Here is a 16,529-nt window from a genome sequence, read left to right as displayed (position 1 = left end):
ACATTTGTTCAATAATGCCGCAGCTCAGCACAGATACTTTTCTACTGGTTTTAGGCTGAAAGTGTGTAGCTGTTCCTGCTAAGGGTGGATGAAAAGCATGTAGTTCTCAATTTCTCAATAAGATAGCAGTTTAAGTTTTCAAATAGTAACGTGTAACTGGGGCCTTGCGGTAATTACTCGCAGATTGGATGCGGATGGAGGGGCTTCAGAGCACCAATTTTATTTTTTTATTTTTTATTCGTACTGTATTTGAAAAACGAGACAGAGTTACGTTGTTCTGTAAAGTTTTAAACATGCCCAGGAAGTTTAAGAGGTGTTGGTGTCTGTGCGCAGAGTTACGGTCACAGTGCCGCATTTGTGTTTCATCTTCTGCTCTGTAAAACTTCTACAGGAGGACAATGGAGGAGGAGGCCTGGCTTCATGCGTAATGGAGGATTTGAGGCACACTCACCTGCACGTGGCAGAGGTGAGGAAGATAAGCACGTGCGTTTTGCTGTTTTAAGAGGAAACCTTGATTGTTGTGCATCAGACCATGAGTTTTCATGGACGATCATAAAGTAAAGTGGAGCGCTTTTCATCTTTTGTTGATTGACTCGGTGAAACTGTTAATCTGACACAAAGTTGCTCTAAAAGCTTTCTAAAGATCTAATAAAGCTGTTATGTAACTACCTTTTTCTGAGCATCTGTTTTTGAATGCATGGCTGAATTCTGTATCACTTTGGACATAGTAAATACAGTCAGACACCATGCTAAAGGATCGTTTTCACACACTGACTCGACAGAATTGGGATGCTAATCGTGTGCCTCATTCTTATGTCAGATTGAATACAACAGCATGGTACAAAAAAAAGATGATCACGTGTCATGTTTTGGCTTATTGAAATGAGCTAAATTGATTTCCATGGTGAGATTAGTGTCATTATAGCCTTAAAGACATCCATGATGATGATGCCGTTGTCCTGATTGAGAAACGATTTGTTTTGTCGATTAATTTACTTGTGTGAATTCAGAAGCTCAGTCTTGCAATGTGTCGGGGAGTAATATGGGCCTTTTTGTTTTTTTTAATTCCGCTCAGGGCACTGAGGAAACTGCCATCACTGACCTCTGGACTGTGAGGAATGGCCTCACTCAGGATGGTATGTTTGTACACTCGCTGTCAACACAAAGGAACACTGCTTGATTATTATTCTGAGCACTGAGGGAAGTTACTGGAGGCATGGCTGAATTCTGTCCCAGCTGCTCTGTGCTGGTTACAGTCAGACACTATGCAAAAGCATTTTCTCATTCCTACTAAACGACTGGACCAGTGCTTCTTTCAGCCTCGTCCAGCTGTATAGGAATGAGTACAGTGGCAATGTTTAACATTCCTAAGGAGTTTTATATAAATTTTCCTCTTATTTCTTGACTTTTGTAGGGCGACCAGTGACCGTTTACAACATGGGACAATGGGAAAGCCCTCAGCTCCTTGGCCTGTGGTAACTACTTTCACACTCATCTTTATCTTTTTAACTGGAATTGTTTTTCAGTCATAGCTCCATCGTGTCAGGCACAGTCTCTCAGATGATGTACCTAATGAATAAGCGGCCGTTGAGATCCCTTTCATTATTATTTGTATGATTACTTCAAATTATTTTATCGACAGTGTTATTGCTGCATTAATTGGCCATTTCACATTGCATTCCTATTAACTGGATGTAGGTTTCACACAGTAAGTATGATGTATTAATGCTGACTAATAAAGTTACAGTTGAACTAAAACTTTCTGTGTGTATTGAGTTTCTATATCTGGTTTACAGCATTACAAAAGTACACGTCTCTAATGACAAAACCTGGGTGTTAAGTTAACACATTTTAATAAAATACATTCATAGCATACGATTTAAAGTGCTCTCTTCATTGGAGCTGTTACTAGTACATCAAGTAACCCTCGAACATCCCGCGTAATTATAGGAAATCTGCAAGTCTGTGCCAGTTTAAGTCTGCAGGTTAACTATTAAATAGTCCTCTCAGCTAAACTATGAAGATTATTTCCAAGGGTTTCACAGTTCTGGCATGTTTTTAGGTATAATACATTGACCCAAAATTGAAATGTACTTTCTGGTCTTGAACCACACATTGGAAAGTATATTTCAAACGGTAGAGGACATGAAACTGGGTGACCTTTGCATGACATGCAGATTGCAGCGTCGAGATGAAGGAACTGCCTCGTAGGCTACATTAACTTAAAACGTCAATTACTTTTTATTCCCCCGGAGGATTTACAGTTAAATTAATTTAGAGCAGAGAGCAAGAAAAAATATTGAACATGGATGTCTTTAATGATGTCAAACACTTTGCAGTTTGAGGTAAATCCTTCTGACTGAATTAACCGATGCTGCTGTCTCATAGTGCTGCGATATTTCACAAGTTAATTTCTTTCATACAATGGGCACGGGAGTAAAAACATGTCTCAGTCCTTGCAGGCTCGTTACCAACCGTGTTAGGGCAGCTCATCACCCTCGGCGGCTATCGCCAGCAGGATGGCCTTTGGAGAGTTCTCGAAAAGTGCTGCTCTGTTCTGAGTTTGTCCCTTCTTCACCCAGTGGCCGTAGATCTTGAACGCACAGGCGTCGATGAGCTTGCGGATGGGCTTGACGGCGTATGGGTCGCTCTTGATCACCTCCTTGGTGACCGGCTTGGCACGGCGGTAGTTGCAGTAGATGCGCATCGTGGCAAGCACAGTCATGCAAATGACCTGATGGAGAGAGGGAACTGCTTGGTTATCAACTTAAAGTCAGAGCTGCATTTTTGACCAAGATCCAGTTTACTGAATCGTCATCGCACAGATTTTAATGTGGTGGCTCATTAACTGCTAATTTTTGCATAACTAATACATGAAATATATAAATCAATCCATAGATTTAAAATTCTGTCACTTTTAAAACATACTATTGATGCGTTTTAATCATTGGGCCTGATGACATGCTGAAGGAAAATTGTGCAAATGGCTCGATGAACTGGAAAGATGTTCTCTTAGAATATGTCCTAATGAAATGGTTACACCGTATTGCATTCACATATTTCACAAATTTATAGGATTCATCGGGCGCTATAATGTGTCGAGACTCTTCGTTGTATCAAGCACATGCTTAAGTTATAACTAAACTTAGCTGTTTTTGAGGGAACAGTCCCTGGTTTGCTTTTGGTTGGTAATGGTGAGTGAGAGCATGTTCGCATTTGTTCAAGTGAAAAGAAATTTCCTGAAATCTACTTCTCACCTTGAACCGCCTGTATGGACTGAACTGTCGCACTTCGTTCACCACATACTGGGAGAAGAACGAGTGGTTGAGAGCATCTGTGGCAGTGAAACGCTGCTTTGGATCCACCACCAACATTCGGGAGATCTGGATAAACCGCGCAATATCTTATTTTTTTTTTTAAATGAAGTAATTACAGCCTCTACGCAGCTTTACATGTGTTATTCGTGACAGGAAAATGGTAAGGGTGAAAATGAATAACGGCCTACCAAATCTTTGACGGTGTCTGAGCGATCCTCCCACTCTGGAGACGAGAAGTCGTAGGTCCCCGCCAAGATCATGCGCAGCATCAGCATCTGTTTTCTGTGCCAGAAGGGCGGAGTGCCTGCGAGCAGCGTGTACATGATGACACCTGAACTCCATCTGCAAACATGAGCAAGGTGACAATCGCTGTATATGTGCAACATCTTAAGAACCTGGGGAACATGCGTAAGAAAATAACCAAGCTGACATCATACATTTAAGTATGACTGGAGGGGGCTGATGAGATCCCATTGAGTGAAATCATCCATTCATGGTAATGATGCTGATGTGACTGAGTTGGTGCACGTGATATCTGTGTAACTTTTGACTTGTTCTGGACACTCACATGTCCACAGCTGTAGCGTATCCTAAGTGCTCTGCGTCCATGGAGCACTCGATGATCTCAGGAGCAAGGTAACCAGGGGTCCCGAACACATCTGCATTACAGGCACATTGAAACGGTAACATCATTTCCAGTGAGAAATTGGAGCACATTTCCAGGTCTCTTTGTCACCTTTTAAACCTGCACTCCCAAAGTTGAAAAAGAAATGCTCCAGCAGAGAACCATAAAGGGGTTTTACATAAGTATGTCTTGAGCAGACTAGAGGAAAAACTGTGGGTGTAAGGAGAATGACGTAATTCAAGTTGTACAAAGTATTACTCCAGTGAAATCACAATGAAAGTTTATGAACTGAAACTCCATTCTGTGGAATAAAAAGGCAGTCGCATAAAAGGTACAGTAAGTCAAAATCCGACATTAGAAAGTGCTTTAACGGAACAGGAAAATAAGATACACATGCATATAACAGTGCTAATTGATATGAATTATATATCTGAATGACATAAAACTGACATTTTGCAATAACCTTTGCAATTTATGAAAATAAAAAAAAGTCCAAATGGAAAAGTTATGTCCTTCCTCCCACATTATTCCTTCAGATCTTTGAATCGGGTGCCCATACTGAGCTCTCTGAAGCATTCAAGAAAAGGTCTGTGGCTGTCTGTGGGTCTGGCAATGGGTTTAATAGGATCTCGGATTTATTCAAAATGAATTATTCCGCTCTAAATAAAACCATCTGCAAGGGATGAGGTTTATCCAGGACTGCTGTTCCTCACAAACTGTGCCCAAAAATCAGACTGATGCAAAGGAAAATCTTTAAAGAGCCCAACGATGTTCTCACTGAATCAGCAGGTAACCTTCGCAACTGATGATGCCAACAGTGAGCAAGATATTGCACATATCTGCCCTGCCTTGCAGGCATGCCCAAGAAAAGCTTTTGTCATCTAAAATGAACATTATAGAAGAACTAACTTGTCTGTGAACGTAAACCCTCCTTGAATAATGTGCTTTGGTCTGGTGAGTCAAAGATGGAGTTATTTCTCCACGGTTACAGTCGACATGTTTAGTGACCAAGGATTCCTTTTCTGAAGAGGAGCCTCATACTAGCTGTGACCTGCAGTCACTGAATCAACCAAGAATTCATAATCTTACGAAAGAGTGCTGGAGGAGAATGAGGGGCCATCTGCCGGAAAGTTGAACTGTGAGCAGAACTTTGACCTTTTGTCGGGGTAACGATCCCACGGAGTGTGCAAGTTAAAGTTAAAATCTGTATCTTTTTTTATTCAGGTTTTGAAATATCTTGTAGTTGTATGAGTTGTGCTTAGAGGAGCAGTGATAAAGTTTCAGCCAGTGAATGTCAGAGACTGGTTTATGCCAAAAAACTACTTTTGAGTGAGAAGGTGTGGTCACTTTTTTGTGTTCGTAATAAATAAAAAAATGATCTATTTCCACTGAATGACCGTACTGTCCTGCACTTTAAGAACTGAAATATGAAATAAAACACTGAATATAATAACGCATCTTTAAGTGAGATCTAAATTTTTGACACTGTAAACATGCATGTGATTGTATCTTTCAGACTGTGTCTTTCAGAGTTATTCCACACTGAAGAAGATGTCCGTCTTAATACAATACAGTCTAACGGCTGACTGATGAGATATAGTTCCATTAGTATCTTGACTTGCTAGCTCTTACTGCTAATGATCTTAAGCTTACTGAGAAGTTCATTTCAAAGGTCAGTGTACTGCGAGTGTCTTTGATAGCAGCAAATAGATCAGAGTGTCCTGTGCTGCTCAGAGCAGGAAGCATGTTATGCAACTAGATCCAGATTCTCCATCGACCACCAACAGCTGGTGTACAGACAAGCACACTGTAGGCTGTAAAGATAGTAACTTTACTAGTGGGGGACATGTTGATATGCAAGGACTGAAATTCTGGCTGTTTTAAGACGACATTGGTTGTCACCGTAAGAGCTAAGTTATTTCCAACAAAAGCAGGGCAATTGTGATACTTTGGACAAAGAGGAGGTACATTTGTTACCTTAGATTCATGAGTACTGGCAAATGCATATTGCTGGGTCTCCATGCAAACTTTCACTCACCTTTGAGTGTCTCTCCTGGCTCGATTTGAACAGAGAAGCCAAAATCAGTAAGTTTGATATTCATATCGTCGTCTAAAAGAATGTTTTCAGGCTTCAGGTCCCGGTGGACAATGTTTTGGGCATGAAGAAACTGTACCACCTCCAGCAAAGCACGCATGATCTTTCTGAAACGCATCACACAGCGAATTCTTGAGTCTTTAAAAAGCATCATTGTGACTCAACACTGCAAAAACACGCTCACTGACCTGGTTTCCTTCTCACTCAGAGTAACTTTCTCTGTGAGGTAGTCAAAAAGTTCACCTTTCTTCATCCTGGAGGAAAGAAAAGGAAACTTCTGAAGAGCTTCTACTAGTTGGAGAAGTCAGGTGTGTGTATGAATGAAAACACGAGACTTACAAGTCAAAAACCAGGAAGAAGAAGGCTTTGGACTCGAAGCAATCTTTGAGCTGTACTGGAGATGAGAATTCACTCAATGAGTGGATCAGCTGAGAGCTATGTCCAGTATCATAGGACAAAGGCCATACAAACTGTCCCAGTCTGGAGTCTTTCCAACACATCTAAGTTGGAAAGTTGAATTTTTGTGGGGTGGGAGCTTACTGATGTTTTCCTGTCCGTAGACTTTCTTGAGGATGTCGATCTCCTTCACCGTGGCCTCTCTTATCTCCTCAAGCTCCTCTGGAGTCGTCTTGTCTGAGGGGGTGATGTCGATGATCTTTACCGCGTAGTCCTGAGACGTACGCTTGTCAACGCAGCGACGCACCACGCTGCTCACCCCCCTGAAAAAGAGAGGAACACATCAGCCTTCACATCTACAGGCTTAAGGACAGATGGACACAGAAGTAACATGTTTGTGCACTTAAGTCAGGAGCTGAGAGTTTGTCAGATGACTGTTGGAAACAAAACTAAGTGCTAAATGATGAAAAGGTACCGGTTGAAGGAGCATCTATGTACCACTGACACCGTGTCTTGTTTATGATTAACTTTCAGAAAAACAGCTTAAAGATTAAAGTCCTTTTCAACAATATAAACTTTTCATATCAAATTAATTCCAGAACTGAATGGAGCAAAGAATGCACGTTGTTCACTCATCCGGTGACCTCATGTGAGAAAGGGTGTGAAATTACGTAATGAATGCAGGTCATTCCTGGGCAGTTCTCTACACTAAACGTTTGTCCACAATAGGCTGAAGTCAATGAATGCTGCCTCCTCCACACTTGAAGATTACGCAACAGCACCACCATCTGACAGCTGGTGAGGAATGACAACTAGCAGGCTGTGACCCTGCTCACATTTCCCACAGACTACTAAGAAACTTCAGGGAAACCTTTCTACTCGTTTTACAGTTAGAGTTATGGCTTTGCACAGTAGTTGTTGCTTGCAACCAAAGTTCTGCAGAACATCAACAAGTTAAACAAAATCTGCTCACACAGGTTGCAAATGTCCATTTTACTTCTAAATACATGATTGCGTTGGACAGGAACCAGTCGTGACACTATTCATGGTGTGTGTTTTACAAACATACCTGCCCAGAATCTCCTTGGGCTCATATTTGTCATAGAACTCCTTGGCTCCCACCCAGTCTGGGATCTCCTCCTCTTTGGTCATGATGGAGCAACACACCACCCAAGGTAGACAACCGCAATCTTCTTACAGCTTACAACAGGCTGCAGGCGACAAGCGTGCTCAAAACAACACTGGCAACTCAAATGATCATGTTTGGTCACATTAAAACTACTTCCAAATATTCTGATGTTAGGCTGCACAAAAACCAGCCATGGTGGTGACAAATGAGTGTTTTGGATACTCAGAAAAGGAGCACTTAATTGTGTGTAACTTGTATCACAAACACTGCCCTTTCTAAAATGTCAAGAGACATACTACAAGACATAAATATATCCAGCTGGTTCATTTCCAAACTTTCAAATGTGCTCCGACATGTCTTTTTTCAACTTAAACTTTAGTTTTGAAAGATCTTGTTCTGCGTGTCTGTTTCCTCCTAAAATAAAAAAAGATTTTTTTTTTTTTTTTAAACAACTTACGTGTTCCACGGTTTATTATTGCCCCATACTTCGTCGAAACACAACGTATCACTCAGTAAATTCACAAGCTGTGCCACCCCGTGTGAACTGATCTCCGATATTTTGCTAAAGCGATGAATAGAAGGGGAAAAAAAGCGCGCTCACTCACCGTGTCCGTCAGTGCCTGATATAGTGGAGGAAATCCATCACTCAGCTGCGCTCAGTCCAACCACAAAGAGCAAAATCACGAACAAAGAGGTCCAGTCAGACTCCGGCCCCGTCGCAGATTTGAGGGGTCGTTGCTGCCATGTTGTAAAGGGTGAGTCTTAATGTCAAGTGCCAAAAATAAATTGTTGCCTCCGCAGCAACGACAGCAGCTCACTCCGCAGGCCTAAAAACCAGAGCCATGAAATAACACCCCGCAGCCTCCTCTCATCGAGTCGCACTTGGAGATAAATGGTTTTACTTTCAATGTTTAATTTGTAGTTTTGCGCTGAGACTGAAGTGACACGACAGGTGCAGGACCACTGTGGTATCTCCACGTTGGAGCTCTTATAATTCTATTGAAAGAACTCAGATAAAAATAGAAACATTTCAGTGAAGTAATGTGGTCTGGCTAAGCAGGAGACGAAATAAATCACCACAAGTGTATTTATGATTCAAGTGCTTTATTTGTTTTCTTATTACAGACTAACTTTGAGCATTGTTGACCCAGAGGCTGAAAACTAGTAGTTTCATTTCACAAATCCAACAACATTTGAGAGCAATTTGAAATTGAAAACACTGGTACTAAAGAGAAAAAAAACCACTGTCAAAATTACATCTAGGTCAAAACATGACACACCAAAATATATAAACATTATTTATAAGACTATGATTACAAGCTCTGCAGCAGTCTCCCCACAAACAAATGATGTTGCCTGATGGTAATCAACTGTCAAAATAAAGCACGTTTATCGATTGATCCCATTGAAAATGACACCCTGCTAGAATCTGGTGCATTGACAACATACATGATGTTCACTCTGCAGGACTCCGTCTCATGACAAACCTACAGGAAAGAGAAAAAGGTTCAACAAGGTGAGTTTTCGCACAAAAGTATTTGAGTAACTGAGGTGGAAAATTAACTTCAAAAAAAGTTTATGCTACATTTAGGGAGTCTTAAAAAGCTACTCCCCCTCATGGCCACACCGAGTACTGCTATGCTTTGCATGACAATAGTGCAAAGTCATTGGTCAGGTGTTTGAAGCGTGAATGACGCAGGTCTTATGTAAAGCCTCCTTCTTTGCCAGTGTTAAAAATACAAACAGCAACACTTCACAGACAATGGCTCAGACATAAAATTGGAGCAAGGATAAAACCTGAAACTTGTAAAAGTGTTTCAAAACAAATACATGCTATAATGACGCAAGGCAAATGATGGGTACACTATTAAGTCTTTGTTATACAATATGATTTCATACAGAGGGCCAGACTTTTTCAGTATTCACTCACCATTACCAAACTTGCACTGTTTGAGGACCTCGCTGAATCCCTCGCATAGTTTCAGGTCGCTCTGGTTTTGGGCGCACTCGACGAACTGCTTGAGCTCATAGGAGCAGGGCTGCTGCTGCTGGGGCTGCTGCTGGTACATTGGCTGGGGCTGCTGCTGGTACGGTTCCTGACAGACAAGGACGATCATGAGATGTTGACTTATCTGCTGTACACGTCGCTTTTAAAGAGCATGTTAATGCTTCTACGGAGGAGCAACTGCAAGTGTTTAAAAAGCAGATCTTTCACTTTAAAAAGCTAAAACATGTTTCAAGATATGCTGTGTAACCACATCTAAGACTTACTATGTGCTCCACTTGAAGCTTTTATTTCCAAGCAGGAAATCAAGCGCACAACATCTGTCCACATACAAACGCCTTAGTGCCTCTCATGTAAAGATAACGAGGATTATGTTGATGGTTCTCCGTGGATAAGTGGAACCTCTTTACAGTGATTATTTAATAAACCAAATTAGAGTCAGAGTGCGGCACAGTGACGGCATATCTTAATCTAAAAGCTCTTAACTTGCAGAGAATACGCAGGCAAGTAAAGTATCTATAAGTGAGAAGTGCTGATTTCAATTAACTTAACAGATTAACAAAGATAACCCTCTATGGTTGTTTCCACGAAGGTTCAAATGTTTATAGTGTTGCCACCTCCTACAGACCAATTTGCCATGTGTAAAATGCACTAATCTTCCCCGATATTATTCTAGTTCTATGGCGGGTAACACTTCAGTTTACCTGGTAAGTGACGTCAGGCTTGGCAGACTCAGAATTTCCTCCACCGAAGGCTCCTGTCATGGCATGGCCAAGGGTGTGTCCTACTGCAGAGCCCACTGCCACCCCAGCAGCTGTAGTCGCCATCTGGGCAAACATTCCGGGCTGCCTTGGCGCTGCGGCAGGCGCAGCCATAGCAGACGGTGGGGCCTGCATTGGAACTGGGGCATGGGAGGGGGGAGGCGCTGCTCTGGCCATAGGTGGAGGTGATGGTGGTGCCCGGCTGCAAAGAATACATTTGAAATGTCAAACCATGCACACTCAAAAACTGCACCAGTTATCATGAGCTAATATCCATTTTTCCAGATTAGTGCTAATTAATACTAAAGTAATAATGAAATTCAGGACTGCCTGTAGGTATATTTAATACTTTTACAAAAATCACTCCTCTGACAATAAGGGGGGGGGTAAGAACACCAACAAATAGCCTGTTCAGAACAAATGGTTCGCAAACTTGACCCATATTTATTCGACTCTTTGATAAAAAAGGTCTGATATCTCTTCAAAGACTGTCCAGAGGGCAAAGAAAATATACATGTGCATGAGATGACCGTCAAACAACAGCTTATGTAGTTAGGTAAAAGATTAATGTGAATACTGCGTAGCAGTCTCGCCTGGTGTTATCTAGGGTCACTGATAGCTGGTCATCTCTAGACTGTTACACAACAGAGACTCACATAGAGTCATTTTTCATAAGGTGGGTTCAGCTTCTAGAGCACAAAGCTTTCATGTAGCAACTAATAACAACCAGATGAAGGTTACATGCCAAAATGTCCTAATTGAACAAATATTTACCTAAAGTGATGATTAAATCAGAGATGCCACCTGAATGTGTAACAAAGCCATAACAGAGTCTTTCAGAACTTTTCCACTAAGCTTGGCAGCTGTGTTAAAGATTAATTCAAGTTTAAAAATTAAACAACAAGATATACACATTTTACTTCTATGTTACTTGTAAAAAAAATTACAATATATAAAATCATACAATATAATTGTTTTTTTTACATGGTTTAATTTAGAGTTTCTGTTAACACAGTGGTACAGGCATGATGGAAGTTTAACAATGACCTTTACTATTTTTGGTCAAAGACGTTTGAGCTGACATGACTCTCCCGTAAATATGCGAGATATGTACATTTCTAGAAATCCTATTTACAGGTAACAGACAGCAGTAAATCATATAAAACTTTGTTGGCCGTCTGGGGGCCATACATGACACTGTAACGTTAACTGAACGTTAGCATGTACGCTAGCCAACGTAGCATGCTGACAACGCTAAACACCTTCTAACAAATGCCATCAAATATAGTTTGTTACCTGGCTGGAGGGGGCATCCTTGATGTTCGGCTTCTGCTTCCTCTAGGCATTTTTATTTACTGAGTCGGTTTAGTCGTACGTTTGGTAGAAACAGACGTAATACTAAGCTCTAACTGTCGTCGGCACTTTTATATCGACCTTTAGTTAATCCGGAACTTTCCACGTGTTACATCATTCGAGTCCCGGGTAACTTCCGGTATTACGGAACCAATTGTGTAACTTGATTGTTAAAACTCATATTTTTCTTGTTTTATCTTTTTATCTTGTTTCAGTTTTTTCTGGTTTAAAATGTTGAAATATGTGTTAAAAACGTTGTGCTGTCTTAAGTCAATGCAATTGTCAAAACAGTGTGCTTAAACTAAATTTTAATTTCCAAACATTTTATACATTTCTAAATTCAGCAACTTTGCTACGTATCTCAAACTGGGCTCCAGACATATTTGTTATGCATTTAAATAATCGCTTTTTTTGTTCATGTATTTACACATACAGACTGTTGCGAAAGCTTACATTTTCCTCTGATAATCTAAAAAGATATTAAAAGAAAAAACAGCAGGCTAAATATAAGACGAATTTAGATGCAAACGCATAAAAGACAACTGATAAAAAGTCAGATTTGAGGGTGTGAATATATATGTAATCCGGATATGTAATAGAATGACATAACTACAAAAACTACATTACATCAGCTAATAAAGCATTAAATGACAAGTAAATATTAGAATATTCAGACAACAAAAACTTAAAAGAAACCTCTGAAGACTTTTAAAGGACATTTTTTTAATGAATTTTTTTTTACTTTCAAGTTAATTATGTTAGTCAGTTAGAGAGATTATTTCTGTAATCCAGTTTACTATCCTAGCACTTAAGGGAACAAATAACTAAGTTATACGCAATAAGTGGAAACACCTACATTATGTGGAACGTGTCCCTTATAACTACTTCACCTCAAACCTTTTTTTTTTTTTCGCAGCCATCCTGTGAGCTTCTATTTTATTGTAACATAGGTTAAATAAATAAACATTCTTTGTGCCTCTTATGTTTTCCTCTCTAAAAACAAGAACTGAATATTACATCCTAATTAAACAGTGGCTGTTGGGCTATTTTAAACACAAGGGCATTACCGAGTCTGTGTTTTATAGGTTTATTCTTGAACAAGCCTATGACGAATGTGGAAAGCTGATACATGAAAACATACATTTTTCCCGTTCTGTTCTTTTTTATATGAACAAAATATTACAAAAATATCTGGTCCTACACCAGTACAATATAGCAATGACAAGCTACTCCATAATTGTACACAGTTATGTACAGACAACTATAAATCATACATCAATTTAGAACTATAACTAATATCATAAAGCATTCCATAATCATCTTATTTCACACCTGTAATTTAAATAAAGAAAAATCATCATTTATTGATCAATTTAAGAAGTAAAACTGAAACCGGAGGAAAGCTACTCTTTTTTCCCTTTTTTCTTCTGATGCCGATTATGGTGTCCACCTCCTCTTTCCCGTCTGTTTCCTTGTGTTCTCCGCTCTCCCCATGTTGGCATAGGTGGCTCAATCTCCCCTGGCCGTCCTCCTCTGTCAGGCACGCTGCCCATCAATGTCTGTCGAGAGCAAAGACGATTGTAAAACAAAACAAAAGAAAAAAGAGAGACGGCTTCATTTCGTAACATGGTTGTACCTTGTAGACGGGTGTGCTTGTTCCAGCTTTGATTGGATCAATGAAGGACTGATCCACTCTGGCAGCCAGCAGAAGAGACAGAGACACTTGGGAGGATCCAGTGAGGGATGCAAGAGGAGGCACCGAGGCTAGAGCTGCACTGCGCTCCTGTGGATAAAAGATTTTCTGAGGGCTGATGACTGGAAGGAAAACATGAACCCTTGACCTTAACAAAGAGGAGATCTGTGTCTCTGCCATGGAGGAATTTGCTGGCACAATTTGGGTCTAACTGTCCCCAAAGAGAGAAGTTCCAGGGTAAAATAATAGAAAGCTCTTCTAAGTAATCCCCTTTATCCCATGTTGAAACATTTCCCATTTAATTTCCTAAAGAGAACGTCTCTTCCAGGATGATAATGTCTGCATCCGCAGGACAAAAGACGACAGAATACGTAGTTTTGAGATGCTAAACAGGATGTGAATCATATGCAGTAAAGTGAACAGTCACAATATTTGAAACCAAATTAACACATGCAGGAGATCATCAGGTTGATCGTGAAAATAAAGTCTTGTATGGTTTAAATAATAAAAAGTAGTTTAAGAAAACTTCACACTGGAAATATGTTTTGCGCGCTACCAAGCTGTGCATCTACACACACAGAAGACAGGAGATAGTGAATTAAACCCAGCTATCAATTAAATAATCAACTTTAGTTCCAACTCTTGTTAAAGTGAGTTCAATCGTCTGCTGTGCTTTAATTTGCTTACCTTCTGTTTTTCTCCCCACGCAAACGACTCAAGTGTGACTTGAAAGCGTTTGATCATCATTTGCCGTCGACACCGATAGTCATCAGACAGAATTTGATTGATCTTTTTCACTTGAATCTGAGAAAAGAATCTGAGGGTAAAAAGTTGCTAAAAGTGAAGTTAGAGATTTATTTGTGATGTATAAGGAAGTGAAAATAGCCATGTGAACTTACCCACTGCTCTGAGCTGAGGCTGGTGTTAAGCAGCGGCTTTGTCATGTCTCCACCTGGTAAACGAGCAAGCCTCGACTTCACCTACAATAAAACAAAGGTTAGGATTATGTTGGGCTTCCTCAGTTTGAATGTTTTACAAATAGCTTTGACTCTTTTATCCGACTTACCTCGCTCTGCACATTCTCAAATTGAGAGGAGGCATCCAAACCGAGGGCGTGCAGCATTAATATCCACTCTGCCTGCATCTCTGCCTTCCTTCTGTTTGTGTCTGAGGCATCACCGTCTTCATATGCCTGACAGAACTCAGCGACTTCATGGCACTGATCGTCCACTCGCTGTTCTTTCACAGACTCCTCTCCTGCTGAATTTTCTTCAGGATGCAAGTCCTTATGCTTGCTGATGCGAGCTGCTTGCAATTCTGCCACAAGGAACTCTGCAGGATTGTTCCAACGCACAAAAAAAAAGGTGTAAACCCAAAATCATCTGATATGAAAATGAGAGCATCGATACTATATTTCTCACCAGTGACATTGTTCAGGATGGATGGTTCCAACACCTCTGAGGTCAGCACAGCAAGGGGAGAGAACATGTTTGAGAGCAAATGTCGCAGCTCTTCCACCAGTAAGACGTCCCCTGTCTTATAAGAGTCTTGAAAGAAAAAAAATAATTTTTATTAGAAAACCCTACTTTTTTAAAGTTAGTAGATGTTCTACAAAAATGAATGCAGCAATGTGAGCAGAAGAAAACTAAAGATAATAATACAAGACAATGAAACATTAACCTGGGTTTTTTTCTTTTTCTTTCAGTGACCAGCAATCTTCTGGCTATTATCTAAAGGAGCTAGATTTATACATTATCAGATATCTTCTCACTGTAGATAAACTGTTATTGAGATCTAAGCCAACATAATCAAATTCAGTACAGAGCTGAAAAATAAAACTTTATGGTGGAATTTGTCTGAAATAGATTCACCACAACAAGCATGTACACAAAAGGGTTTTTTGTCATGTCTTTATTGCCCCACTTAGTAAAAATTGGTTGGCAGAAATTAGAGGGGGGGGGGGGAGTGATCCATCTATATGACCCACTATCATCACAGTGCCAGTGTGGAGGTGAACTGTCTCCCTCATTAGAACATTGTTCCACAGTTTGTCCAATCACTACCTGACGGCACACGGCTGATTAAGCATCACACAGAAAGGCTCAGCCTCACCTCGCAGCTCCGGACAGAGAGTCCTGAGCTCCGCAGACAGCCAGGTGAGCAGCGGACATGGGAGCTCATCACACCTGCACCGTGTGAGGCAGGAGCCGCCCGGGTACCTGAACAGGAAGTGAAAAGGAGAGGCGAATTCACCTGGTCAGCAAGTCGGCAGGAGGCACGAAACACTGAAAAACCCAGTCAACCCAGAGTCGGCTCATGTGCCAACATTACCTGCCATTAATTTTAACCGGGTTGCCATAACAACAAAAAGGAACGTACACTGACGGCAGGTCTCTAAAGAGCAGAAAACAAAAATACTAATCTATTAAATGTTATTTACCCCAGAGTTTTAAGTGCTGAAACTGTCCCTGCATTCCTCTCCATTGTCACTGTAACGGTGAACGTCAAATTTACATCGGTTGCTTGCTTTACCTCTGCTCAACCAGCAACTTAAAGTTCAGGCACGTTTACAACTTGTGCTTCCTGCTTTTACAGTGTTTAAATGTAGGACGCTTACCGCCCCCTGCTGGCCGGAGTGTGCACAGATAGGACTTCTTCAAATGACCTGAAAATATCTTGATACTGGAGACCAGAGTGGTGTGATAAGGCACTACTGGAGACAATTTAACAGCAGCGATGTTAAATAAGCACAAAAACATTTAGATATACGGTTATTCCATTTTGTTCCAGGAGACAACAACAGAAATAGGGAAAATATACAAAAACTGACAACGGATTTACTCAATCTACATTGCGATGGCAAAAAACTTGTTAAAATAAGATATCACATATTTGTTAAAATAATATAGGAGATGGGAAATTTGTAATGTGAGGAAACATACACAATTTAAATTGGTTTACCATAACAAACATGTCATTTTGAGTCTTTATTTCCCTTCCCTTCCTTTCTCGACAAGAATTATATTTATATAGAATATTGCACAGTTGTTTTACTTTCATAAAGATAAATGAAATCTATTGAAGGGGAGCAAATCAGTCCTCTCAAAATTCAGCTTTTTCTTTTCCATAAAGGCCAGATTGTGGAAGATAGACTG

General features: G+C 40.4%; 3 protein-coding genes and 2 non-coding genes across 5 annotated transcripts; 2 read left to right on the top strand and 3 right to left on the bottom strand.

Moving 5' to 3' along the window:
• The first annotated feature begins 695 nt into the window (after positions 1-695).
• LOC142389098 (small nucleolar RNA SNORA15) lies at positions 696-833 on the top strand. Its single transcript, XR_012770400.1, has one exon. It is a non-coding gene; the product is annotated as a small nucleolar RNA SNORA15 (small nucleolar RNA).
• Positions 834-1,214: 381 nt separating this feature from the next.
• On the top strand, positions 1,215-1,351 carry LOC142389099 (small nucleolar RNA SNORA15). Its single transcript, XR_012770401.1, has one exon. It is a non-coding gene; the product is annotated as a small nucleolar RNA SNORA15 (small nucleolar RNA).
• A 943-nt stretch (positions 1,352-2,294) lies between these two features.
• LOC142388353 (phosphorylase b kinase gamma catalytic chain, skeletal muscle/heart isoform-like) lies at positions 2,295-8,483 on the bottom strand. Its single transcript, XM_075473497.1, has 10 exons — positions 8,168-8,483; positions 7,503-7,644; positions 6,578-6,756; positions 6,377-6,431; positions 6,226-6,291; positions 5,981-6,144; positions 3,886-3,976; positions 3,506-3,659; positions 3,258-3,383; positions 2,295-2,734 (listed from the first exon to the last, which is right to left on the bottom strand). Exons 2-10 carry the CDS (start codon positions 7,583-7,585, stop codon positions 2,480-2,482), a joined length of 1,173 nt encoding a protein of 390 aa, XP_075329612.1. The 5' UTR covers positions 7,586-7,644; positions 8,168-8,483; the 3' UTR covers positions 2,295-2,479.
• A 166-nt stretch (positions 8,484-8,649) lies between these two features.
• On the bottom strand, positions 8,650-11,799 carry chchd2 (coiled-coil-helix-coiled-coil-helix domain containing 2). The gene is made up of 4 exons (XM_075474417.1): positions 11,625-11,799; positions 10,272-10,530; positions 9,493-9,658; positions 8,650-9,049 (listed from the first exon to the last, which is right to left on the bottom strand). Exons 1-4 carry the CDS (start codon positions 11,672-11,674, stop codon positions 9,039-9,041), a joined length of 486 nt encoding a protein of 161 aa, XP_075330532.1. The 5' UTR covers positions 11,675-11,799; the 3' UTR covers positions 8,650-9,038.
• Positions 11,800-12,752: 953 nt separating this feature from the next.
• Positions 12,753-15,956, bottom strand: LOC142388850 (protein FAM98B). Its single transcript, XM_075474416.1, has 8 exons — positions 15,815-15,956; positions 15,487-15,593; positions 14,796-14,921; positions 14,441-14,706; positions 14,274-14,354; positions 14,062-14,178; positions 13,318-13,464; positions 12,753-13,240 (listed from the first exon to the last, which is right to left on the bottom strand). Exons 1-8 carry the CDS (start codon positions 15,856-15,858, stop codon positions 13,085-13,087), a joined length of 1,044 nt encoding a protein of 347 aa, XP_075330531.1. The 5' UTR covers positions 15,859-15,956; the 3' UTR covers positions 12,753-13,084.
• Between the last annotated feature and the right edge of the window lie 573 nt (positions 15,957-16,529).

The sequence above is a fragment of the Odontesthes bonariensis genome, chromosome 9, assembly GCF_027942865.1.
Source record: "Odontesthes bonariensis isolate fOdoBon6 chromosome 9, fOdoBon6.hap1, whole genome shotgun sequence".
NCBI classification, from domain to species: domain Eukaryota; kingdom Metazoa; phylum Chordata; class Actinopteri; order Atheriniformes; family Atherinopsidae; genus Odontesthes; species Odontesthes bonariensis.
The sequence above is the reverse complement of the archived record's forward strand: the minus strand, read 5'-3'. Positions and strand labels throughout refer to the sequence as shown.

Coding starts and splice junctions, on each gene's coding strand:
- LOC142388850 (XM_075474416.1), bottom strand. CDS start 15,858: ATGGAGAGGAATGCAGGGACAGTTTCAGCACTTAAAACTCTGGG. Junction 15,594..15,814: donor TCAGCACTTAAAACTCTGGG/GTAAATAACATT, acceptor CTTCCTGTTCAG/GTACCCGGGCGGCTCCTGCC. Junction 14,707..14,795: donor CATCCTGAACAATGTCACTG/GTGAGAAATATA, acceptor ACAATCCTGCAG/AGTTCCTTGTGGCAGAATTG.
- LOC142388353 (XM_075473497.1), bottom strand. CDS start 7,585: ATGACCAAAGAGGAGGAGATCCCAGACTGGGTGGGAGCCAAGGAGTTC. Junction 6,292..6,376: donor TTCTTCCTGGTTTTTGACTT/GTAAGTCTCGTG, acceptor TCTTTCCTCCAG/GATGAAGAAAGGTGAACTTT. Junction 2,735..3,257: donor GTCCATACAGGCGGTTCAAG/GTGAGAAGTAGA, acceptor TCTCTCCATCAG/GTCATTTGCATGACTGTGCT.
- chchd2 (XM_075474417.1), bottom strand. CDS start 11,674: ATGCCTAGAGGAAGCAGAAGCCGAACATCAAGGATGCCCCCTCCAGCC. Junction 10,531..11,624: donor AGGATGCCCCCTCCAGCCAG/GTAACAAACTAT, acceptor TATTCTTTGCAG/CCGGGCACCACCATCACCTC. Junction 9,659..10,271: donor AGCCTGACGTCACTTACCAG/GTAAACTGAAGT, acceptor CTTGTCTGTCAG/GAACCGTACCAGCAGCAGCC.